At 42.0% G+C, this 27,622-nt stretch overlaps 1 protein-coding gene across 5 annotated transcripts in view; it reads right to left on the bottom strand.

Moving 5' to 3' along the window:
• Positions 1-4,524: 4,524 nt before the first annotated feature.
• Positions 4,525-27,622, bottom strand: part of ASIC2 (acid sensing ion channel subunit 2) — an 811,363-nt gene continuing 788,265 nt past the window's right edge. For 2 of the 5 annotated variants that reach the window (XM_088442348.1, XM_088442313.1), the window contains exons 4-10: positions 25,946-26,096; positions 24,152-24,208; positions 17,245-17,398; positions 16,378-16,469; positions 15,703-15,782; positions 9,797-9,865; positions 4,525-4,944 (exon numbers count right to left, since the gene is read on the bottom strand). In XM_088442348.1, the coding sequence (XP_088298474.1) occupies positions 4,843-4,944; positions 9,797-9,865; positions 15,703-15,782; positions 16,378-16,469; positions 17,245-17,398; positions 24,152-24,208; positions 25,946-26,096 (705 nt within the window). In that variant the 3' untranslated portion in view covers positions 4,525-4,842. Of the gene's footprint in view, positions 4,945-5,609; positions 6,079-9,308; positions 9,363-9,796; positions 9,866-15,702; positions 15,783-16,377; positions 16,470-17,244; positions 17,399-24,151; positions 24,209-25,945; positions 26,097-27,622 lie in introns of those variants that run through there. The other 3 variants (XM_088442324.1, XM_088442334.1, XM_088442342.1) reach the window with 3 other exon arrangements.

Genomic DNA, 27,622 nt, shown 5'->3' with positions numbered 1-27,622 from the left:
AGTAGTAGCCCCCTAGCAATCCCCCCAGCAATGCCCCTAGTAGTAGTCCCCCCAGCAGTGTCCCCAGTAGCAGTCCCCCCCAGCAATGCACCCAGTAGCAGTCCCCCCCAGCAGTGCCCCCAGTAGTAGTCCTCCAAGCAGTGCCCCCAGTGGTAGTCCCCCCCAGCAATGCCCCCAGTGGTAGTCTCCCCAGCAATGCCCCCAGTGGTAGTCCCCCCCAGTAATCCCCCCAGTGGTAGTCCCCCCCAGCAGTGCCCCCAGTAGTAATCCCCCTCTATGCAGTCCCCTTAGTAGTAGTAACCCCCCCACCCCGCCAGACACACAAAAAAATCCACTTACCTTGATCCACGCTCCGGCATCTGTTCCTCCGTCCAGGGTCCTCCCGGGCTGGCCCGCTCTGCATGATGGGAGAGACGTCATGATGTCTCTCCCATCACCCATTGCGGAGGCCGGAAGAGCCCGGCTCCGGCAATGGGCACAAGGTAAGCAGCCGATGAGAGTCTATCTGACTCTCATCGGCTGCTAAAACAAACAAACAGCTGCCGACGGCTGTGTGTTTGTTATACTAGTAGTGTAGTGCGGACTGCACTTATGTGCGGTCCACACTACTACCCTGCCTGGGTGACTAACAGATGCTAGAGGTCCAGTAGGACCTCTAGCATGTCTCCTCCTAGGCGGTGACCATTTTTAGAGGGCCGTTTTCAGCAGATTTCATGCGGACGGCTAGTCTGCATGGAATCTGCAGCCACCATGCCCCAAAAGCCTCCATACCCCCAAGCTACCGCGGGGTCTGCGGGGGTGGTAGTTATGCCACTGATACCAGATGCCTGCTTCTTCCCTAAATAATTCTTGCATAATTTGGAGGTGTGCTTTGGGTCATTGTCCTGTTGGAGGAGGAAATTGGCTCCAATGAAGTGCTGTCCACAGGGTATGGCATGGCATTGCAAAATGGAGTGATAACCTTCCTTATTCAAAATCCCTTTTACCTTATACAAATCTCCCACTTTACCAGCGCCAAAGCATCCCCAGACCATCACATTACCTCCACCATGCTTGACAGATGGCGTCAGGCACTCTTCCAGCATCTTTTCAGTTGTTCTGCGTCTCACAAATGTTCTTCTGCGTGATTCACAAACACCTCAAACTTCGATTTGTCTGTCCATAACACTTTTTTCCAATCATCCTCTGTCCAATGTCTGTGTTCTTTTGCCCATATTAATCTTTTCCTTTTATTGGCTGGTCTCAGATATGGCTTTTCCTTTGCCACTCTGCCTAGGAGGCCAGCATCCCGGAGTCGCCTCTTCACTGGAGACGTTGACACTGGCGTTTTGCGGGTACCATTTAATGAAGCTGCCAGTTGAGGACTTGTGAGGTGTCTATTTCTCAAACTAAAGACTCTAATGTACTTGTCTTTTTGCACAGTTGTGCACCGGGGCCTCCCACTTCTCTGTCTACTCTGGTTAAAGCCTGTTTGTACTGTTCTCTGAAGGAAGTAGTACACACCGTTGTAGGAAATGTTCAGTTTCATGGCAACTTCTCACATGGAATAGCCTTAATTTCTAAGAACAGAATAGACTGTCAAGTTTCACATGAAAGTTCTTTTTTTCTGGCCATTTGGAGAGTATAATCAAACCCACAAATGTGATGGTCCAGATACTCAACTACTCATGGGACAGCCAGTTTTATAGCTTCTCTAACGAGCAAACCTGTTTTCAGCTGCCCTAACAAGGGTTTTCTAATCAGGCATTAGTCTTCTAACGAGCTTAGCAAACACAATGTACCATTAGAAGAACACTAGAGTGATGGTTGCTGGAAATGGGCCTCTATACACTTATGTAGATATTCCTTTAAAAAACAGATGTTTGCAGCTAGTATAGTCATTTACCACATTAACAATGTATAGAGTGTATTTCTGATTAATTTAATGTTATCTTCATCGAAAAAAACAGTGCTTTTCTGTCAAAAATAAGGAAATTTCTAAGTGACCCCAAACTTTTGAACGGTAGTGTATATATATTAGCAAATATACCACTCAGTCTCACTGAAACGTTAAAATTGTAATATGAATGCCACCACTACCTACTGTTTGTCTATAGCTTTGCAATATGGAGGGCAACAGACACGGACATTGTTGTACAGCATGGGCGCTGAATGAATATCCTCTATTATTGGAAAAAAATTATATACTGTATATATGTAAGGTGCTGACAGTGAGTGGCTGTTTGGATGCATTACTTTGTAGAGCTGCATTCTGTGGATTGATACACACATGAGCTGGGCCTGTGATGTCCCAGTTACTAAAATGACTGCAGTCTCTACTTTTTGACCTGTTGCAGATTCCATTAGTCACTCTGTGCTAAATACTGTATAATAGAGGATGATGGAGGTACAGTATGAAGTGGAATGGACAACGTATTTTATTTTAATATGTCAGGTCTGAAAATTTTAATTTGGCCATTAATAGCCGTTTAAACCACTAGTTTGAGCCAGCTGTGAGATATAGATTGTGCTTTGTATTTGCAGCACAAATCATTCTGCTACACATAGAGAAGTGACTAATGACCAGAATTGCTTTGCCCTACAAATGTCACATTGTCCCTTATGACTTACCTATGGGGTCACATAAGTGCTTCTAGTGGATGTGTTGCCATGGATACACAGGTGCATTTAGATCCTCTGAACTATTCAAACTAAGCCAGTGGCATTTACAGGAATAACCAGAATGATTAGGGTTGATTATAAACATATCAGTACTATACTGGCTAATGTCAGAAATTCCAGCACCATACTATGTACTGCAATTCTAATTGGAATTGAAATGGTAAGACATGTTTAAAAACAACTTGCGCCATACACACATTAGAGGGGATGTAGTCGGCGGTCTGAATCCCTGCGTCAGAATCCCGACAGCAGTCTGAATCCTGGCTCCAGAACCCCGATAGCTGATATTCCGACAGTATTAGGGTTAGGCACTAGGGGGAAGGTTAATAAGAAAGGAGGGGAACTAAGCGCTATTGTGGAAAGCAACGACTGGAACAGAAATACACATAGGAATAATAAAAAATGAATTAAAAATAAAATATAAAAAAAATTTAAATTGAAAAATTTAAATAAAAAAATAATTAAAAAAAGGAGAAGGTAATTAGATGTTTAAAAGCCCTTCCGGGATAAGGTGTAGATGAGCAGTATCGTTTTGGGTCTTAATGGAAGCCGTCCGTGGAATCTGATATTCCGGGCTAGCCCTAGCTGACCCTGCCTTAGACTTGCTTGTAGTTGCTGAGGTGAATCACTTAAGATTCTTTGTCCAGGTAAGTTCGCTGGGTCCGTGCATCCCACGTGTATTACCCGCGGCGCTTTGTGATGGTGTCAGACGCCCACTGCCGTACACGATGTTGGCTTCCAGACTTCTCTTAGATGCCGCTCTCTGTGCGCCAACGCGTTTTGTACCTCAACAGGTTCTTTATCAAGGATAAGTCTGTTTGCCTTTTGACTGCCTTAAATACACAAAACTTTATTCTCCAACAGGAAGTGATAAAACAGGAAGTCTGAAAAGCCAGACAGGACAGCGAGAACCCGGACTGAAATAACAGACTCCCTTCTCACCTCTGGGAAGACCCAATTGCTGGAGCTCGCTGGACAGATTGTCACTGCTCACATTATGCTTGGCTGCACTTGAAAGAATGAAGCACAGGACAGCAACTGTGGCTTTAATGTCACCAGATTCAAAGTGAGCATCAGATGTCAGCTTCAAAATATTTTCATATTTTATTTTAATTTTTAAATTTTAATTTTTTATTTATTTTTTATTATTCCTATGTGTATTTCTGTTCCAGTCGTTGCTTTCCACAAAAGCGCTTAGTTCCCCTCCTTTCTTATTGTCCTATCTTATGTATAACTGAGCAGCTCATATTTACACTTAGAGCGCAGAACACATATACCCCTTTTCACTAGGGGGAAGGTTACTGTTAGGCTGTGAGAGGGAAGAGTTAGGGTTAGGCTGTGTGTGTGTGTGGGGTGGGGGGGTTAGGGTTAGGCTGCGGAAGGGGAAGGTTAGGGTTAGGCTGCGGGGAAGGTTAGGGTTAGGCTGCGGGAAAGGTGGGCTAGAGTTAGGGTTAGGATACTTACGAAATCCTGTCAGGATTCTGACTGTCAGGATGCCAGTGTCGGTGTTCTGACTCTCAGCATCCTGACCGATGGGAGCCCATACCCAACCCCATTAGTAGCCATTTGGGAGTTGAACCAATGTCCATCTGAATGTAGTCCATCAATTCACTATAAATCATCATTAGGCGTAAGACACTTCATAATGTCACTAGTATCTGGCTACTACTTGATATTTTACATCCAAATGGATATTGGTTCAGCTCACAACATCCTCTGTGCTGCTGTTATCTAAGGCAGGCAAATGCATCATGATACCATATGTTATTTTTGGGATTGTAAATGAATGTCACTGGTCCTAAAATGTCCTTGAACACTAAGTCTGCTTATTTACACATAAGACACAAAATGCACTTTCACCATTGTAGTATTTTTATTGTTATTTTTTTTTCCGTTTTAATAAAAAAACCCTTGTTGAACCCGCTTAGCACACGTAGCCGGACATAACGGAATATGTGTGCATTGTGTGTCTGTGAGGGGGTTTCCTCAATATCATATGAGGATCAGTGCCGTATACACTGCAGGCATGCAGGGCTGTGTACAGTTGGCAGTATACAGATTTTTCTCCATGTCCGTCCCCTCATTGTTCTATCAGGGTTCATGGTGGGTATCGCTCTCTGCCCACCATGCTGTGACCGCTACACTTTTGGCACAAAATAAAGAATAAGTGTTTTCAAGGCGTCAGCAGACAATTTCCTCCAGTGTCCCCAGCGTGGCCTGCAGTGGTACCGTCACAGTGTGGCTAATGGTTTCTGAATGGTTTGGCATGTTGTCACAGGTACTCTAGATGATGAAGAAACACACACTGTTAAACAATCATTAGTGTATAGGCTGCTACTGTTTAACAACTGACATCTACCATCTGTAGCCTGTACTACTTACTTTTTTCATACTATATTTGTAGAACATTGTGTGTCACCTATACCTTGACTAATATATTTCACAGTTCATCTTAAGCATGGTCTAGTATTAGAAAATAGGGGGAAAAACTGTGTGGGGTTCCCCGTATTTTCCAAAAACCAGCACCAGGCTGAACCAGCCAAGTGGATAACACTATAGCAGGGAGATACACAGTGTGGGGCCCCCTGCCATTACATTAGTTAGCCTCAAACTGGTCAGCCCAGAGCTGGAATGCCTCAGAAAGTATGGATCCCCTACCCCCATAAAATGGGGAGCCTCCCTGTCCCGGGACAACCAGCAGAGCTATGCCCCACACCTCTGGGTTGTGGGTATATGGGATGGGTACGAGATGCCGGTGCTTGGGATCCCGGCAGTCAGAATTCCGACACCGGCATCCCGAAGGCTAGGATACATACTGTTGTCGGTCAGTATACTAACCCTCCCCCTCTCCCAACCCTAACCCTCCCTCTCCGATGCCTGAACCTACCCTCCCACCTAGTGCCTAAACCTAACCTCCCCCTCCCCGCACCCTAGACCTAACCCTCGCCCTTAGTGCCTAACCATAAACCTAAACCTGACCCCTAACCCTCCCCCTAACCATCGGGATGTCGGCACCAGGATTCTGACAGGTGTCAGGATTCCGGCGCCAGCATTCTAAGCACCGGCATCCCCACTGTCAGGATATTGATTGGATCCTGGATGTAGGATTAAATGGAATAAAAAAGTTACTAATATTGTTCCTTCTAGGCAGCCTACAAGTTCCATCAAGCCGTCCCTAGCATCATGGCATTTGTAGAACCACAAGTGCAGTATGCCTGGACATTAAGGGCCTGCTGGCGTTTGTACTTCACCTGTGAAAAAAATAATACTAAAATAAAGACACACAGAGTATTGTATGTTTTTAATTAAAATAACACTCCCCCACATAGGGTCGTTCCCATGCTCTCAGCCAATCAGCGCTTCCCTTTTCATTTTAATGGAGAGCGACTAGGAGTAACCGTCACTCGCGACTGGGCCCTGCAAAGAGACAGTTTGTCATTTTTGGTTTTGCCGATATCATGGAAGCCTACATGGATCTAAAAAGGTCCTGCTTCATCGATTTTCTGAGTATTAAAGTGGTTTACAAGAGCTGTTTTTAATTGTTTAAAAAATACAATAATGTGTGTGTGTGTGTTTGTCTTTAATTTCATTTTTTTACAGGGGGGCTACAAGCATCAGCAGGCCCTTAATGACTGGTTGTCCCTTGGTAGGAGGGCCCACATTTTTTTGGGGGGGTCCCTACTTTCAGTTTCAGGCTAAATGTTATGGCAGGGGGACCCCACGCTGTGTGTCCCATTGCTATAGACAGCCTGGTACTGGTTATTGGAAAATAAGGGGACCCCCCTCCTCTGTTTTTTCCCCCATATTTTCCAGGCTCCAAGGTCCAGGGATGGTTATTTATGTTGGGTGGCATGTATTATTTTTTTTTACATTTTTAAGTATTTCAATAATTTTAAACATAACAAAGCCTGCACATGTCATAGTGATCTGTGCAGTGCTTGTCTATTGTTTAAGTTCAATTTGGCAGAAATAGAAACCACTGCCAAATAGAACATCAACAAACCCACCACTTAGTAAACTTTGCCCAAAGGGCCTGATTCAGAGGTGCACGTAGTGTCAAGCCGCACTGCGCATGCATCCTAATGGTTACTGCTGGGAGTAGCAGAATTAATTTAGATGCAGAGAGAGGCAATTTCAGTGGGCATTTCTAGGTGTTAAAAAAGTGATGGCTAGCCAGTTGCTGGTGTGTCACTGTATTTTCACAGGCAGCGAGTGCAGCTTTTGCTACAGTTGCACTGATTTCGGTGGCCATATCCCGACGTTCATTCTGTGTCTCCAAAGGGCTCCAATGTTTGATGGTGTGACCGGCATGCAGCTGATGGTGCATCTTAATGTGCACTGTGGTGGTTTAGTGCCGCAGACGGTGAGCGTCTCTGTACGAATCTCATCGGCTGCGACATTAGCATAAAGACGCTGTCACGCTGCAGCATAAGATGCAATAGTGACTGTATTAGTGTCCACTTCTGAATCAGGACCAGTGTATACCCAGCATTACACAATAATCTCTTCGTTTTCAATCCTGATACTGTACATTGTTTACTAGAATGTGTTAATCCACCATAAATGTATCTTCTAACAGCAGCTCCCAAGGACTGATGACCTCATTGTTCAGGCTAACATGAATCGGTCAGAATATGTGAGTCTGCCTATTAAAAAGTACACATTCCTACTGTACATAGGTAACAGGTACATTATGTTTTAGAAAGAGTACCGTTCAGTATTAGGATTAGTCATGGAATCGGTATGATTTACCGCCAGACCTGTGCCCGGCGGTTGGAATCCCGACACCAGCAGCCCGGCAGAGGAGGAAATCCCGATCGTCCTAAGGTAAGTATTGTCTAACCTAATTCCTCCCCCTAACCCTCCCTTTGGGGTGCCTAACCTTCCCCCCCTGTGCCTAAACCTAACCCCCCATCTTCCCCTAGCCTAACCCTAACCTCCCGGGGGGGTGCCTAACCCTAAATCCCCCCCGGGAATCCTAAACCTAACTCTCCCCTCCCCCCCCACCCCCTCCCCCCGTGCGGCTGTCCCCGTCAGCGCCCGGCGTCCCTTCGATCAGGATGCCATGCGCCGGTCTCCCGGTGTTGGTAAAATGACAGGTATCTACATTTAGATGCCTGTCATTTAACCCTCGCCGGGATTAAGCAGTCGGGAAGCCAGCTATCGGGATTAAGTCCACCGGCTTCCCGACTGCATACCGTTAGTCATACATGTTCATTGTTAATGGGCATCAGTGTCTCATAGGGAGTACTGCTCCCTTATAAGGTCTATCCTCTGTCTGTAACAATCATTCATATATTGAAGTATAGCTAGCTATTGATGTGAAACTATATGAAACGATATATGACAGGTCGCTAGTTATTGTACATGTCATTCCCCCAAACCACTTTGTCCTGCCTCTAATCTCTGTGGCCAGCTCTTTGTTTTCATGTCTTTCATTTCTGTCCCCCTCACCTCTCCCCGTCTCCATGTATCTCATCTCTGCCACCCTCTGTCTCTCATCTCTGCTCCTCACCCCTTTCCTCCCCATCTCTCATTTCTGTCCACCTCACCCATCCATCTTCATGTCTCTTATTTCTGTTCCACTCACCTCCCCCCTTGTCTCTCATCTCTGTCCCTCTCACGTGCCCAACCATATCTTGATCTCTCTCATCTATGTCCTTAATGTCAATCTTTCTCATCTCCATCCCAAATCCCTGCCTGAGACAGACAGGACTTTCCATTACTGTCAGTACCTGCAGGAGAACCCCCCACCAGCGGAAACCCTCCCTCTCCTGTACTGACTGCATGTGCCTTCAAGCGAGAACATTCACATCCTAACAGTGCTAGGTGGAAAAGATAAAAGTGAGTCTGTGCCTGTTAGTCTGCCAGCCAGTGAGAGCTGTGTGGGGAATAATGGAGTAGAGCCTCTCTGCGGCTAGACTCACGCTATACAAGCTATTATAAGATTTTATAGGTCTCCTTGCCCGTGTACTCTGTATAGCACTAAGAGCTAAGTGTTGATACAAGGAGGTCACAGCCAACCTGTATTACGGTCTTGCATATTTTTCCTGATATAGCAATATTAGTTGCCAATGCTATGCATGGGGATGTTGGGAGATCTTACATAATAATCACCTTACGCACACTCCCTTCTCGTTTGCTTTGCAAATGCCATTAGTCTATATCTTAATTTTATTTAGCTCCATTATTTTCACATCATGAATTTGGGTTAGAGGTATTCTCATTACTCCCTTTGAGTTTGGTATAAAAGTATAATTGTATAACCTTCTATCACATCACAGTTCAGTATTAGGTCCTACCAAGCATGGTGTCTCATTACTGAGATAGCAAGGTGTAAGGTTCCATACTTTGTAACCAGACACCCTAAGTCAAAGCTCTTGCAGGACTAGACCCACATTATAATCTGTCTCATAGGGTTACACATACATGATCATTCTATGATGCGGAACAGAGGGACACATAGTGAATGCCAATGCTCGATTTGCTTAACCCTGCTTGAATATCACCGTGCATAGTACAGGCAACGAATATGGTATTAATTAAATCAGATGAAATCACGGGAGCCATGGAGCCAATACAGAAATACTACTGGTTCCTATCTTTTGGGAGTGCTTTTCTTTTCATGTCACTGGATAGATACACACCTTTTCTTGCTCCACAAAAATTCATTCTGGCTCCAAGATTGTATTTTGTCTCTCCTTAAATTAAAGGATGCAGATCTGTTATCAATAAGTTTCTGGGGTTTATTTGAAAATAGCAAAGCTGCAGTAATCCTAAACAATTTGCTTGGTTTCCCCTACTACAAGTTAGAAAATGGAAGCACTCTTTGAATAGCCTAATTTGTGTTACTTTTTAAGTACATAATATATGTGATCTAGCATAAGAAGGTGCTTAAAAAAGAAATGTGCCAAATCTAAGCAGTGATTTGTATAGAAATGTGGCCTCTATGTAAGATAATGCAAGATGCTTTTAAAGCTGTATGTTGGGGGATTATCTGCCGGGCCCTTACATGTGTATCTTACTTATATGACTCTGTATCACAGGTATATGATCTCACTGCCATTTCTATGTAGAAGCCATCCTCTCTACTGTCTGTACACCTAATAATATCCATTATTGAGCAAAAACTTACCAGATCCTCTGCACGTCCTCCTTCTTCATTCTCCCTGCCCAGTAGATCTAACAGCTTCTCCTTAATCAGCTAGGAATCAACAATATAGAGCAAGTCAGTATTAGAGAGGGATGGCAACATTTCCAAGCAATATCGGGGCGAAATATGCCCCGGCCTGTATATGCCCCCAATTCATTCAAACCCCTCCCTAATCCACTAAACCACACCCACTTTAATCCAAGGCCATGGTCCCATCCAAGGTACTCACATTTGAGAATTATACAGTATCAATATAGCTATATGCTATCTAGGATGACAAGAAACAGCACAGAACTTACAGTCATCCAACATGTGAGCCAACTGCCCTTCTATTTGCTCTTTGTTGCACACCGCAAAATTTTATAACTTTCCCCTTTTTATCATAGGAAGTATATTTAAACATGGGGTATAGAGATATTTTAAGTAGACTTCTTCCTTCCTTACAAACACATTTATAGAAATGTCACACAGTCTTTATAGATTTAATACAACATCTAGTAAAATATAGGACAATGCGCTCTACGAAAACACTTGGAATGTATTAGGGCCTTAATATAATGTGTTACAGTACTATCAAAAAAGAGCTTACATATACATTATATAAAACATATCACATATACACAGATGCACACACAAAAAGCTGACATTTACAATAAGATGATTGAGGAAATCATAAAGATCAGAAACATTGTGACACTCATAACCTAGGCTGTAATGCAAGGGATGTAACTATTTATCCTGGAAAAGTGCTGGGATTTATACCATTAAATAAAGCCTTCACAACACAATTTTATTACAGAATATATCACCAGTGTCTGTCCCTTTTTCATAATACTATTCATTTTATTTTGCTTTTTTTTCCACACTTATTGAGAATGGAGCTCATTCATTAAAACATTTTTTAAGTGAATTTTACCCTCATAGGGGCGATTCTGAGTCGGACATATCCACAGCAATCTGCTGGCGGTTGTCTTCTTGTCCACCTTTGTATAGTAATAATCCGTGTACTGCATGTGGAAGCCTATCCCGGCCACTGCTCTTACATCCACTGCTGCAGCCACCATCATTAGAATCTGTACTTACACCAGCCCCATGCTGGGTCCTAGAGATCTGGCTGAAACAGACGCCCCATTGCTGTCTGCTTCCTGCTAATTAGCATGAAAATCGGCCGACATGTATACGACACTCCCACAAGAAGAAAGAGTTCCATGAAATGGTTGTCGCCTGACAGGGCCTGATTCAGCAAGGATCGCAATTGCTAAGATGCACGCAGGCAGCTTTGCAATTGCGATCCTTGCAGATTTGGTAATGCACAGGAGGCATCACGCTTCCTGCTGCATTACTTATCCGAGCTGCGTTATCCAACGCAGCATCGGATACTCTGCAGGAACATCGGCCGGCTAGGTGACCCATGGGGTCACGCAAGCCGGCCTCTGCAGATGAGGGGAAGAGGCCAGGAAATCTCCATCAGCCGACTGAGATCCTGGTCTTCCCCCCCTCCCCCCCAATGGCGGTGACATGCCTCCGTTTCAGGAAAGAGGCCATCGCTGCCCCCTCCCCGCCCACAAACGGTAGCAGACTGTCAATCAATGACAGTCTGCTGCCAGTCTGCGTGCGTGATCGCAGACCCGTTCAGGCGCCTGTGCAGATTCACGATCATCGGGAATCTGCATTCAGCACTGCTGAATAAGGCCCATAGTGCGGTCTGTGGCATGGATGGATCAATCTGTATGCAATAGATATATGTGTCTGTGTGCGGATACCTGACCTTTTGCATATGCAGAAGCCGTTTACTTTTTTGCATTAGCAGTATGCTGAAAGCTGCCAGTTCTGTGCGCATTGCGACTAAGGATCATCCCCATGGTGCACTGAAAAAAAGATCAGCCCTTTTTTTTCGTAGTTGGTATTGAATGTGTACTGGTTCTAATGGTGTCACTTCTTTTAAAGAATAATCATATACTGTATTCACTTGTATTCAGAGTTACAGTATATGCACCTATTTGGATCACCCTCTGTCAGTGTGGACTTGCAACAGGTGAAACTTGGCACACAAGCTCCGTCTGAAGTCAGATAGATCTCTTTGTGCACACAGCTCTGTATAACCCCCAAACCCGTCTAAGCTCTCATTCCATGCCTTCACTCAGAGTAACCTGCATTTGAATCTCCAATTGCCATGGCTATGCAACAGCAAGTAAGATGTGGTCAACTGTGAATCGCTTGTAAATGCCTGCACTTGACTCCAATGCATGTGCAGTTGCTAAAAATCACATGCACCGCCTGCATAACTCTGAAACAGGCCCTACAGTAAATGGGCACCTTTTTGTGGAGCTTTGCAAAATGTCACATTATTGTTAAATATGCCTCAAGATTTGCAATATTCTCCCATCCATACTCTGCCCCAGTGCCAGATTAAGGTCCAAATGGGCCTGGAGCTGAAATTTATGAAGGGCCTATTGTGTTCCACTGCTTGGGATGTGACCAGCACCACGGGGGTGTGATTAGAGATGTGGGATGTGTGACCAGTATTTTTTGAGGTGTGGCCTGTACTCTAGGGTGTAACTAGCACCTACCTTCCCTCCACTCTTTGCTTATATCAACAGTGTAATGTGAAAATCTATAAATGAACAAAGGGAAACAGTCCTTGTTAGCGTGTCTGTAATATGACAAAAAAATGGCACCTAATGATGCTAATGTAAAACCCCTCTACTAAAGAACATACGGCTCACCTAGTGATGTCATTAATGTGAAATATAAAAAAAGAGACACCTTACCTTATTATAAGCTACAGGGGTATATTTATTAAATTATGTAATTTGCCCCCTGAAAATTAGAATCCTTATCTCCTCAATGGGTCTATTTATCAAGCAGTGAAAGCGGGGAGAAGTGGACTTGTGGAGAAGTTGCCCATAGCAACCAATCAGCTCCTGCCTATTATTTTATAGACTGTACTTGATAAATGCTACTTCAAAGCTGATTGGTTGCTATGGGCAACTTCTTCACTGCTTGACTGACAAACGACTGCACGATTACAATGTTGTAATCGTGCTGTCGTTTCTATGTCGTGTAGTGGATGGGCAGCATTACAGTACAATACAATGCAGGACAAGAACATGGTATCATACAAATTGCTGCATTAGCGATTGGAACACTCAAAATAAGCAGCAGGGAGTCAGCAATCAAGTGTTAGGTGCCCTTGTGGGGAGAAAGGAGTAGAAGAAAGTATAAGGATAAGCACAGGAGGGAAGAGGGCCCTGCTCATGAGAGCTTACATTCCAATCATGTTGACATTTCATCAGTGTCGACTTGATGAATGTCAACTTACTATACCAATCCCATATGTACAGCATATGTAATGTTTAGATCTTTTCCATTCAATCCCCCTTCAATGCCTATCTGATATGCCCCTTATGGGCCCCTCAGTTGTCCCCACATTCCATCAGACCGCTATTAATGCCCTTGCAAAGCCCAACCAAGTAATTGTACAGACCTCTGTGTAGTGTTCCAGCAGAGAGGGAGAAAACCAATGGCCACCAGAGAGGGGACATGCAAGTTGCCGGGACAGTGAAGAAAAGGTGAGATCAGCGGGTCTCTGCTGCAGTCACACTAACCCCAGTTCCGGCTACTTCTTGCCAGCCACACAGAGGACCTTATTCAGAGGCGGTCGTTAGATGCAAGCGGTCGCTCTGATTGAGGACGGCCGCTTGCATCTTGTAGTGCCGCCTCTTGGTCGATCGCTAAGCTGTGGGTTACCACCCACAGCTCTAGCGACCGACCAGGGTGATGGTCGCGATGGTCAAAACCATCGCGACCATCGGGGCTTGCGACGAGACCCTAAGGTTGGGTCTGGGCACTCGCAAGGGAGCTTCCTGCTCTGATCAAGCAGGAAGCTCCCCACTGACATCACTGATGATGTCAGTGCGGCTGCCCTCAAAACGGTAGGCACCACCCCCCCCCGGCCCGCCTACAAAACGGGGCGAGCTGTCGATCAACATCGACAGCCGCCCCTTTTGTGGCAGGCTCCAGAGCGAGAGAGTTTCTCTCTCGCTCCGGGGCTTGCGCACGCACAGTACAGCCGCTGCGCGTACGCAGGGCTACCCATCGACCCAGTTGCGAGCACATCGGTGCTTGCGACCAGGTCTGATTGAACCCCAGAGTCCATACATTTCAATCTCCACTGCACCTGTAACTAATCCCTGCGCTGCCTGTTAAACTAGAACATATATATTGGTGTTTCTATCTATTTATCTACCATATATACAGTACACACGTGTGTGTGTGTGTGTGTGTGTGTGTGTGTGTATATATATATACTGTATATATACACATGCACTGTATATATGTGTATACAGCACATACAGTGTGTGTATATATATATATATATATATATATATATACACTGTATATATACACAGACTGTATACATGTGTATATATATATATATATATACACACACACACTATATATGTGTGTATATATATATATATATATATATGTATATATACACACACATGTACATATATCACAATAAAAATACCTTTCATTAGTAAAATCTTCAGCCAGAGTCAGTGGCAGAAGGAGCATGCCTTTACTGAGGCACTGCAGGACACCCCATCCAGAAATCAGCAGCCAGCAGGTTGTCCCCGATCACCATCAACAGCCCTCTAAAGTCAGAGCTGTGGCAGCTGTGTCACTTGCGATCACCCGGGCCGCCTTCCCGGAGCTGAACTTGGCTGCTGCTGCTGTTCAGCACTGTTTTGGGGCGGCGCTCCTATCATGTCACATGGCATGTCACGGCGCAGGGGAGGCGCTCCGCAGAGTAACTGTGCGGCGCTGGGAAAGCTTCCACTGTGCTGCCGCCATTAGCAAATATATCCGGTATTTCAACCTCAGAAGGGGGAGGGGGTAGATGTAATAGGGGTTGCGGCTTGAGTGGGTGCGGCCACCGGCGCTGCTGCCAAGGTATAACAGGATTTTTTTTTCTGTCTCCAGTGCAGTACAACAGATGCTGTGGGCCTTTTTTGATGTGGGGCCTGGAGCTGCAGCTCCACCCGCCCCATTGTTAATCCGGCCCTGCTCTGCCCTCCTTTGTCACCTGGAATTCAAAAACTTGCACCATTTAAGTGTTGTTTGTATCATTTTTTTTTACTTATTACCGAGGATAATGGCGTGCAATTGCTTTTATTCTACATAAATTATCTTATTCCTTTCCTTTTTCTGTATATTAGCATAGCAAATACTGATATTGAAATTATATTTGTATGGAAAGCAAAGTGCAAATAAAATGATGACCTCTGTGCATAGTAAATGCCCAATGACTGTGTGTAGGGACAGTCTTTCATACATTACTGGTCCTGTCTCTCAACAAACTGTAATACTGTTAAAAAAAAATAGCTTAGTTCATTTAAAAACTTGTTTTTGCAAACATCCTGCTAATTGTATACTAAAGTGGATAAGCAGTGTTAGGAGACAGAGTGAAAAGTGATAAGAAAGTGATAAGGTACCAGTCAATCAGCTCCCAACTGTTATTTTTCAAACACCTGTGAGATGACAGTTATGATCTGATTGGCTGGCATCTTATCACTTTCTTATCACTTTTCACTCTGTCTCCTAATACTGCTTAGTAAATAGACCTAATGATAATTGGTGCTCCAGCCAATCAGCTCACAACTGACAGTTGGGAGCTGATTGGCCAGAGCACCATTTATCATACACAGTGAAATGTATCACTCGTTTTGGTGATAAAACTCGTTAGTAAATGAGGCCCCTAGTTTGAACATCTGTCTTTTTGTTGCCAACGCTGTGTTGGTGCACCATTTCCAATATATGGGCATGTAGGTAGATCAGACATCTTTCTATGCAACAGATGCATGTGCAGGGATATTATTCACCTCATAGATGTAGTCAAACAACTCCAAGATAGTCAGGATACTGGCTCCTATAAACAGTGCCATCTGACCCCCAATATCACCTGTGGGTGGAGATAGAACAGTGTCAGTGATTCCAGCTGATGAACAACCCACTCTGAATTCAGTCTACAGATCAGGTTTAGAATCATAAAATTCCTATAATGGATGTTAAAACCATTAAAAAAAATTAAATTAGTGAATTATTGTATTATTTAAACAGGATAACCCTCTTACAACTTTTACTAATCACATTGCTTTATCTTTCTACAGAACTATTCCTCTGTGGTTTTAGGCCATGTATTTGTATGTACAGACCAGTTGTTTAGGTTACAACACAGCTCATACGGTCAATGTGCTTTGGATTATACTGTACTCAGAGAGCAGCTTTGTGTGTTATCATCACTAAAACAAACACTCTGCCTTTTCATATAAATACTGTATATATGGGAAAAAAAAACCTCCAGATGCATATACATAAAGTATTGTACAAAGTAATAGTTGCAGAAGGGTATATACACTCAAATAAGTGATCAGTGTGTGAAACCCAGAGATTGTAATGCACTTCTATGTTTCAGAAACAATACTGCACAGTATATACAGTATCCCATCCCAGTAAGTTGTTATACACCATTTCAGTTGGGACATGTACAAACTCACCGAGCAGCCCAGCTACCTCATATGCTTTTCTCTGCTCTATGATTTCATAATTCAAAGCCTCAAAGAACACATCCAGGACAAGGATATTCTCCCTGTAGGGGGGGGGGGGGGGGGGAGAGAAATGGACATAGTTAGTGGCTGGGAGCCTCTTAAAATGTTCCCACCAACTACAGATAGTGGAAGGCAACCATTCATTCTATAGGTTGAACTAATATTAATTCTATTAATTTACTAGGAAGTAATATTTTTTCTCTAGTATGGGTAGGCTGCTGCATTGTTAGGAGTATTGGTCATGCAGTGCGTGGTGCTAGCTCCCAATATATTCATATGACCATAAATTAATTGATTTGAACCCCAGCGTGCCACTGCACCCAGTTTGGGAAGCACAACCTTAGATAGAACATGCTTATATGAAATTCATGAAAACTACGGTACAATATAGAACGCAAATGTGTATTCATTTGCGGCACTCATGTAGAAAACCTTAGTCTTCACTAGGGAATTCAGCGCTACAGTATATCCCCCAGTGCACATAATCATCTATTATGGTAGGCCATCATGATCAAAGATATCAGCAATAGAGGGCCGTAACCAACCATTCCAGAGCTAGTTCTTTTGTTGCTACAGTTTTCTTCTTTGTGTCTTTGGGAGCCATGTCAGGTGCTTATATCAGCATGTTTGTACCACTCTAGTGTATAGTGTCAATCTGGTCCATAGTGCTCATGCAATTAGGTTTGCTGTGAACTCTCAAAGTGAAAAGCAGATATTATTTCATTCTTGGAGTAATTTAATTAGATTTGTATATAATTCTAAACACCATCTTCTTCTGACTGTGTTTTAGTGTACAAAGGTTATTTAGCAACGTACGAAATATATTTCTCTGACTTGTTGAGCTTCTTCTCCAGATATTTGGTAGATGTTTTGCTGGGGATTTTCACCATGGACAGCTCCTTGTTGTATCTGGTATGATTACATGGCATGGTGCATACACAGAATCCTCCATCCTTCTCCGTTAATAAACCTTCAGAGACAGGAGAACAACGAACACCATGAACAGAACTGGCATTTCTTAATATACCCTGTACTTACTGTATACACTACATAAGAAAAGGCACAGTGTATATGTAATGGGAAAATAAATGGAGATGAAAAATTGATTGAGAGCATATGGCAATGGGAGAAGATAACCAGATTAATGGATGTGTCTTGAATAAAGAGGAAGAATTACAGTGTAAATCTTGAGAATATTGTATTTTGCAGTAGATTTTGTCATCAAACTAGTTTAAAGGTTTTTATTTTGTTGGATAATGTACATATTAGGTGTATGCAACTTATTGTACTCCACTAATATATTTATTAACAAGAGGATAGATCAATGTTTTTTTCACTGCTGCATATCGTGGTGATACACATCTTATACTAGGCTGTTCTTCAGACAAGGTTGTTATATTAACCGATGAGTATGTTTTACGGATTGTGCTGCCACAAAATGCTGCCTAAGGTTCTTACTCAATAAGGCCATAACATGCATAATGGGGGAACCAGATTTTTCTTGGGAGTAGTAGTATACCACAAAGTCAGCCCAACAAATATGTATGTCTTGTAAATGTTCCACTCTTTATAAGAATGACAATTTAATGGAAATTATATACCGTTCTTTATCTGCCATCAAATTAGTATTTCTAAGTATTGTATTATAAGGAAATTATGATACTTCTCATGTACATTTTGTTCTATCTGAAAGAAACAGAGATATATCTATTGATCAGAATATGATAAATCCAAAATATATATCTCTCCATTGGGTGATAAGATATAATTACAATCGCAGAAGCTGCAATAAAAATACAAGCAAATAATTCACTGGTTAAATAAGAAAACAAAATCTAATCTGAGGTACAAAAAACAACAATAACACCCTAATTAAAGAGATGTTTCAACATACTAAGCATCAAGACAAGTAATCTAATTTGCATAAAGAGTAGAAATGAACTAGAGGTGATAACGAGTAGAGACATAATGAGGTTCCATGTGATTTTGGGGTTATTAACAACAATAACAGATTTGTTATGCCCGTGATCTGTACAAAACACAGTTTTAATAAAATGTGTATTTTTTTTTTAATAAAATGTGGGGGTGTATTTTTTCAATGCTTTTCAGATCCATAGTATGTGTCACCGTACAGTAAGAATCGTTCTGTTTCCTGTGTTTTACAATGTAATATTAGCGCACAGTTTAGACTGAGTGGAACTATTCTCTTATTTAGGGAAGATCTGAATAACCTGGAGTTATACAGTATTGTGGACCTAACTACAGGGTACTACGGTAGAACTACGACAGCTGGACAGCCCCAGGTTGTAGGCCTCTGCTTGTATTGTTAAACGCTAATGTACAAAGTACTCACTATATCTGTTTCTCTTCTATTGAACTTATTGATCCATTTCTTTTATTATTCTACATCCTTTCTTTGTAGAAGATGTATTAGCTGACTTGTGCGACAAGATGCATTAGCTGACTTGTACGACAGCTTATTGTTAAAAGAATCACTTTGCTTTCTGGGCCATTAGACAGTGAGATGATACAGAAAAACAAACGGTGTGAAACACAAGAAAATCACCGGCGAAATAGTCCTGATCCAGTGGTGAGCAGCGTTTGCTGTTTATATAGATCAAGACATGAAAGCACTCATCTGGATGTGTGCAACTGTATACACAGACATTTCCCCCAGTGGACTTTGAGCTCCTCGGCTTACACTTTATCCTATGTATTTCTTGAGAAAGATGTTTGATATGAAACCCTGTGTGCATCACAATGATGCATGCATTAGCATTATCTTTTCTGCCTCTGAATGCAGCCAGCTACAAACTAACATAGCCCCTACGTTATTCTTACCTGTAACTATTATGTTAGTATTCAGAAATCATTAGAGCAGCAGCTCACAATAAGACCTATTTATTTAAGACTAACACCGTTATAACATACAAAAGTTATACCAAAGTGTAGCATTATTATGTTTCTGCAAATATTATCTTTTTTTATATAGTGTTTTGTTTATCTATTAATATAATTTATATTTTGTATAAAGAAACGTAACACTGTCAGCTAGCTCATGACTATATATTTATTTACTCAATTACTTATGAAATAATTAAAATAAAATATGTATTATGAAGGGGTATGTGGATAATTATTACCCACCGTAAAATAAAGGAAGTTAGGGTTAAATGGAGGGATAAGATTAGAGGCCTGTCTGGAGAGATCTAGCTCAAGGATTCTTATAACTCAAGCATTTGCTCACATTAAAATAATCTGCAAGTGAAGAATATAAAACCATCCTTATATGCCATTATTAAAAAATCATTAAAGCAGTAACCAAAAAGAAATGAACATTGTGATGACACTGCGGGGTTTATGTATTAATGAGAAAACAAGCAAATGAATCAGCAAGTGTTTATATAGTCCTGTGCATGAGGGCGATCACAGAGCCAGGATCCAAATGGCACGGTGTAGGATTCCCACATGCAGTAACAGGCAGCCAGATGACAGCAGAACACAACCTTTATTTTCATCGAACTGGGCCGTGTCCCTGGGGTATACAAGTATACAATTGCAGACACTAAAGTAAGGTTTGTCATCGATTCAGATGAATCTGAATAACACGTCAAGCTTTAAAGCTATATATATATATATATATATATATATATATATTTATATATAAAACAAAAATAGGAAAGGGATGACAGTCCATGGTGAGTAGGCTTTGCCATACTTTGCATGTAGAGGTCTTTGCTAAAGGGCCCCAGGAGTAGCTAAATAGTGACAAGTCCTGCCTAACACATGCAGGCCTGATCTCTCCACTCCCTGGTTGCATTTAATTAGTGCTTTTTTTAAATACACGTCTATACAAACTCTTGAATATGTGATGAGCGATGATAATGCAGTGCCATCTAGGTGGAAGTCTATCTGTAATACTTACGTGGTAATTCAATTAGCTGCAGTAATTTACCAAGGCTAATTGATCCCCCAGGGGCTATTAGCCCCGAAGCCGGCAGTTACCGTGGGTTATTCTTCACCTGAGGCAGGTGAAAAAGGATCCCCGATAATGACCCTGTTTTCGCGATCGTGGCATCGAAAACACAGATTCGCGACCCATCATGGATTCTATGGGGGGTAATTCAATTCAACGTAAATTGAATAGCTCCCAGAGCTATTCAATTCAGTGCGCTGTTATGTCAGAGAATGCTGGTTCTCGCGACTTAACAAGGGTGTTAAGGTGCGAGAACCGGCATTCTCTTACTAAAGTGCCAGGCGCGCGGCTGTTAGCACCGTTCTAAGCAGTAAAACATATGCGCGCCTGTCACTTTTGTCGGCTTTCTTCTCGCATTCCCAGGGGGGTGTGAGAAGAAATCCTTTGCCCGCCCAAACAGCGCGGTGAATTGAATAGCTTCGGGAGCTCCCTCCCGCGGCTATTCAACATCGCACTGAATTGAATTCCCCCTATGTGTATTCGCCCGTAAAGGGATAATTTTCAGGTGAATAAAACTGAATTGCCCGAAGGTAAACAAATTCGGTAAGTCACGTTTTATTCGCCCGAAAAATTATCGAGGCTGATTGAATATAACTAAACACAGATTCTGTTGAATAAAACATTTTTTTTAGGTAGAAATTTTGCATTTCAAAGTCTAGTAGGCAAAGTAAATGTTTAGACTTATTTAAGAAATGAATGCAAACGGTACAGTAAGTGCAAGCATAGTCATTTTTGACAAATATCTTCACCACTTCTATCCCATTTACAAATAATATCTACCTTAACTTGCCATTTCCACTACTTCTATTTAAATTGACCATAATTTGCAACATTCTAGTGACTGTTTCGCAACTTTTCGGCAAATATTTAAATTGATAAATTTGCAAAATCTACTTCAGCGCTTGAAGACATTGATAATATCTGCAATTTACCATTACTAATAAGTAAGTTTACAAAATGATTGCTGCGTTTTTACACAGGCTTATTAAATGTCCCTATTGGTCCTGTGTTTTGCCTCCATCTGCCTCTTGCTCATAATCCATAACTACACAGTTCAAGTTTACATAGAGATTTAATTTTGGAAACAGATTACATGTTGGATGCAGCCTAAAAGACAGTCATTTGTATTGTTACACTACACTATAACAGTCTTGTCTCGTGTCAGTTCCTTGTACTCTGTGATATGTATACAGTACCCTGATATAGGCTATTTGCTCTCAGTACACAGTTCTATCAAGAAAATACTGGCACATCATGAAACTCCTATTTACATGGCAACAATAAGCTCCTAATATTTCCTTTAAAAAAGGAAAAAATATTTTTCCACCTCCTCCCCTTACTAACACTCCCTCTATCTCTCCCCTCCTCTACATCCCCATCTTTCTTCTCCTCTTTTTTTTCTCCCCCATCTTCCTCTGTTTTATTTCATGAAGTGCCTTATACTGCCTAAAGATATATTTCATATTGTTCCCTGTTGACTAGAGGCTTGCCCTCGTGCTGTGCGCAGTTCACTTTCTATACTGTACCTTTTTGCTTTATGTACATTTTGATAAAAAACATAATAAAAAACTTTGTTTAAAAAAAAAAAAAAGGAAAAATGTTTAGAAATAGTCTATAAACTGACCTATTAGATTTTGTGTACACAGTAGATCCATGGGGGTGCAGTGCGTGACCAAGCGCCTTTTTATTTATTTTTCCACTAAAATCTTGAATGTTATGTTGGAATTATAGCTATGGGGGGGTATGCAAAATCACTTTTCTATATGATAAACCTAAAGGAAAGTCAGATATTTATGCAATTGTACCATATTGAAATCGTGTCACTCTCAGATGCTGACAGGTATATGCTGGGCTATTTTTCTGGAAAAACAGATTCTGGAACTGTGGGTGGAGCTATAGAAAAACAATTTTATATATGTATGTATATATATATATATATTAGGGATGTGCAGGCTCGGATAGGTTCGAGTTTGCACGTGGAGTTCGGATTTTTCCCTCCAAAAAAACGGAACTCAGAACGAGGCAAAACGTCATCTTACATGGACGAACATCATCATTCCTGGTCTTTTGTCCAGGAATGATGATGTTCGTCCATGTAAGATGACGTTTTGCCTCGTTCTGAGTTCCGTTTTTTTGGAGGGAAAAATCCGAACTCCACGTGCAAACTCGAACCTATCCGAGCCTGCACATCCCTAATATATATATATATATATATATATATATATATATATATATATATATATATATAGTATTTAGAAAAGAAGGCACTCAAAAGGGACTTTAAAATAAAACTTATCTGATGGAAAACACATTTTGGCCCAGGACATTACATCATAGTTAATGAGAGGTTCAGGCACAGAGTTCCTGCATGTTCCTGCTAAAAATAGCGCTGGGTATATGGAAGAACCACACTTAAAGCATTCCTATACAATTTATCAAATTATTAGATTTATGTAAACCTTCTGTGACAACACCTGCTTGAAACAATGGCAATACAACACCATTGTTTTATGGTCTTTCCAGATAAGACCTTCTCCAAATTATGTGCCCCACCTCTATCTGAACCAGTCCTCTTCCATACTACAGTATATACTGATGTATATTAAATTATTAGTTATTTTTTACAGTATGGGTGGGAAGGAGAAACCTCTGATTGCAACTCATGGCTGCCTCCTGTGTGTAAACTTCAGGTCCACCACTAAGGGGTCAATTCAATTAGGAGCGAGTTTGCCAAAGGGAGTTTGTATAATGAAACTTGTATATACAGTGCTTGAATGCGCACAAGTGAGAAATGCGAGATTCAATTACAAATGACAATTTGTGGGACTTGCAGCGAAGTTTCAAGACTTTTCCACAAAAAGCAACCTGGGAAAAGAGAATGAAAATGGAGAAAAACCATCCTGGCCCCAACAAAGTGACAACTTACTGTAGAAGGCTGTTAGTGGCCATAAGGTAAGTAGGGAAGTTCTTAAAAGATGTCAAATGGCTGATTTTTGTTTTTATTATCAATGTTGTAAACATTATAGTAAACAAGTGTGTTTTTCATCAAATTAAAGTCTTTCCAGCATTTTGGTCTGTAAAGTGATTTTTCAGTGTTTTAATACCATTTTGTAAAAATGTGGAAAAAACGCTTTGTAACTCCCCTCTGCAAGTTCAAAAAATCACTCTCCCAGAAATACAGTATAACACCTCTACATGCTTGACCCACACCATTTAACATACTGTATTATTGAGATTGGAGAAATTCACCTGAAAATTGACCTGTCTTTATTGACCAAATTATGCAATTTAAATCCCTCCAAGTGCGTGGTTATTCATTGGTTGTGGCGGGGAAGTGGGGGGTGGTGGTATCTAGAGGTTCTGCCCTGCGTCCTGACATTTTTACCTTAAGATAAAGATTTTTCCTACCTTTTAACCTGATCAGGGGGTGTGTAAAAGAGTGATATTTTTTTTTAAAAAGCAACGCTAGTTTGGAATTTAATTTAATTTGCGGTGGGAGTTTGCCATGAGAACAGCTCACAGGACCCAACTCGCACCTAATTGATTTGACCCCTAAATGTCTACTTCAAAATAGACAATGTTTTCACAATTATTTTCCTGCACATAAACATTTAGAATTTGATATAATTTTAAATGTGCTGCATATTGTTTGTGTATCATACAGGTGTAATGCTGTGTTATTTTGTCTAATAATGTGCTGTCATGTTGTATATGTATTGCCTATTAAGTAGCAGTTGGAGGACTCACTCAGTGCTGGCTCTGCACACTCCTTGTACTGCTCTGGGGTACAAAACGGGGCATCACCTGGAAACAGACAGACATCATACATGAGAAACATGTAATAGCACAATCAACTAGATTTCTCAAAAGCAATGTTACAACTGAAATGACATATAAAAGTTGGTAGTGCGGGATGTAGTTAATAAACCTACCAGACCGGCGCCGGAATTCAGACATCAGTGGAGATGCTGACGCCGGAATACCGACAGCTGGCATCCCGATTGTAAGTATAGCAGGCCAGGTTAGCTGTTAACAGCGGAGGGGGGAGGTTTAGGATTAGGCACCACGGGGAGGTTAGGGTTAGGTTTCGGGAGGGGGGAGGTTAGCGTTAGGCTACCCCTGGGGTGGTTTAGTGTTAGGCACCACCAGGGGGGGTTAGGGTTAGGAACTAAGGGTGGAGGGTTAGGTTTAGGCACTAACGGGGGGGGGGGGTTAAGGTTATGGTGCGGGGTAGGGAGGGTTAGGATGCTAGAAAGGAGGGTTATGGATTGAAGGGGGGAGGGTTAACATACTTTCCTAACTGCTGTTGGAATTATGAGCATAGGGATGCCGCTGTCGGTCTTTTGCCAGCCGGCATGGCGACTGCCGGTCTCCCATAGCCAACCTGGTAGTGCAGATGGACACCCTCCCAGAGTGGGTGCTTCTCTTACAACACCAGCCAAAAACCAGTTGGGGCAGGGGGTGGAAGTGTCTGAACGGGAAGACCAATCACAAGCTGCAGTCAAGAGACTGCTGCTTACGATTGGTTCCAAAGCTTACAGATTCCCATTTTAAGTTGGCAAGCTAAATTGATTTGCTAGTTGTTTAGTAAGAGCTGGTAGAGACCAGGGGCGGGATGTACTAAAGGCGAAAATGCGGTAAAACCCCTGAAAATGCAGTTTTTGGGGGTTTTACCGCATTCCCCAAATGTACTAAGCACCGGAATGCCGTCAGGTGGTATTACCCAATAGAAGCCTATGGGCTTCTTATCGGGACGCTCCCCTTGGGATCCCTCCCATCACCCCCCACGGCCTGCGGCCTTCTGCGCATGCGCAGAAGGACGCCAGAGGGACTTCTGGTTGTTAAACCTAGAAGTCCCTCTGTCCAGAGCCATCGCAAAGGACAGCTCTTATCGGGAGAGTTGTCCTTTGCGATATTCTTGGTACATACCGTGGTAACGAACCTAGGTATGTACCCGAAGACAGGGGGGATGTACCGCATCACAGATGCGATGCTTAGTACATCCCACCCCTGGGGAGAAGCAAACTCTACATTGCATCCCTCTAGCTCTGGCTAGTTAGGATCAGGAATACAGGATGGGATTTGCAGTCCCGTACTACCATATCTATAACATTCTTTTACTTATACATTTACTGTACATTCCTAGTCATCAAAAGAAGAGCACTTCAACTGCTGCCAATGCATTATGAAATCATGATTTATGTCACTGTTTACATTAAGGCAATTGATGTGAAACTAGCCAAAGTCTGGAAAGGCATGCACATTCCACATCTGCTGTAGAACCAGTGTTTGGCTAGGCCTGGTCTCTGTAAAGGTGTAGGAAGGAATTGGTTAAGAGTAATGTATAAAGACTGTATGAAAAGACTGCACCTCTATCCCATCACAAATCAAAGTGATGAAAAGTACAGTAATGGATCAAAGTGATATCATGCCACATTTCTTTTTCTTACAGATGAAAAAGTAAAAGTTGTTATGATGAAGATCAGGCAGTTTATTGATAAAGTGAATGTCCGATGCGGCACCAATCTGCCCACGTCTCACCTGGCATGTGCACCATTTTGCAGTTGCAGTTCTCCACAATGTATCTGGTTTCACAGTCGATCCTACAAGCTGAAATACTGTATACTGGGAAAAAGTCCGAGCCCAGTTCGGAGATACGACAAATACCCCATGGAGAGGGGAGGTAGGACAGCTGAGAGCAGATGGGAAAACCAGGATGGAAGGGAGAGAGTGTAACGGGGGGTGGTGAGTGGGGAAATGAGAATGAAAGAGAAAAAACAAGAGAGAGAGAATATCACATACAGTGTGGAGACCATAATGATATTTGCCTTATATCAAGAAACAATGTCAGTGATTGGTGCTAGCTTAATACCAGTTTCTGTAGTGTATATGTAAAGTTCACTGTATAAATCCCCAGGTGTCAGCAGTGGTATAAGTTTTATGGATCTCACCACAGGAGCAAAAATAATGACAGCTTGAAATATGAGTTTTTTCATTCAATTCCAACCAGGGTCGTATCTGTGTGGAATCTGTATGTTCTATCTGTGTTTGTGTTCATTTCCACTGGGTTCTCTGGTTTCCTCACATGCTCCAACGGCATACTGTTAGGTTAATTGGCTTCTGACAAAATGAACTCTTGTGTTTGTGTATGCGTGTGATAGGCAGTATAGAGTGTAAGCTCTGGCAAGGACTGATTAGACCAATTAAATATTCTCTGTAAAATGCTGCAGAATATGTAGGTACTATATATAGAACTGCTAAATAAATACCCACCTGTGCTACTGATAAGAGATTCAGATAATACCGTGTGCAGTGTGATTAGGCCTGAACACAGCTTAGAGAACCAGTAGTTCAGGTTGAGTACATACAGAGGGTGCACTTGCATCTGTGGTTTATGCAGCATAAGGTGAACAGTACATCAGTGTAATTTGGAATAGGTGTCTTTGGTCCCTATGGAAAAGTATACATGATTTTCATAGTATGTACTAAGCTCTGGAAAGTGATAGCTGTTTTTGAAAAATGACAGTTAGGAGCTGATTGGTTGATCGGTTATCACTCTCCACTTTATCACTTTCCAGAGCTTAGTACATCTGCCCCAGTGGATGTTTGGATAAACCAGGAGAGTAAGAAAATACAACTTTCACTAGGATTATATGTACTACAGAGGGATGAGTAATCCCAAGTCTAAGTGATGCTAAACCTGCATTCACCATGAGCTACAACACACTGCAGTATGGATAGACAACAAGCGCCATGTGAGCAAGGCCCTACCCAATCACATGACAGCCCCAACTGGTGGCGCCCAAACAGTATTCTGTAGTCACTTGTCTGTGCAATATATTTAAGCCTGGGAATGACTATACATACTTGCCACATGGACCAATTCATGCAGGATATATTGTTATCTGGCCCTTTTCATACTTATTCTCTTATGAAGTAACGTGGATGGAAAACCAAAGTATTACTAAAGTGTCCCAAGTATCCAGGTGTGATATGTGTGTGCCTGAAGGTATAGAATTTGTTTTTCTTTTAAGGCACTCATATTGCAGTTCTACCTATCACAATAATTATACACAGACATGGCATAAAAATTAATTATCTAAAAACATGGGCAAACTTTATAATGATCTGAATATGTAGTTATCTTTGGATAACAACCCCTATACATTTAAATACAGAATAACCCTGCTTTCAGCATCAGGAGTATAAAAATAATAT

This window comes from Taudactylus pleione, unplaced genomic scaffold (genome assembly GCF_031769625.1).
Source record: "Taudactylus pleione unplaced genomic scaffold, aTauple2 ptg000018l, whole genome shotgun sequence".
Lineage (NCBI taxonomy): Eukaryota > Metazoa > Chordata > Amphibia > Anura > Myobatrachidae > Taudactylus > Taudactylus pleione.
The sequence above is the reverse complement of the archived record's forward strand: the minus strand, read 5'-3'. Positions and strand labels throughout refer to the sequence as shown.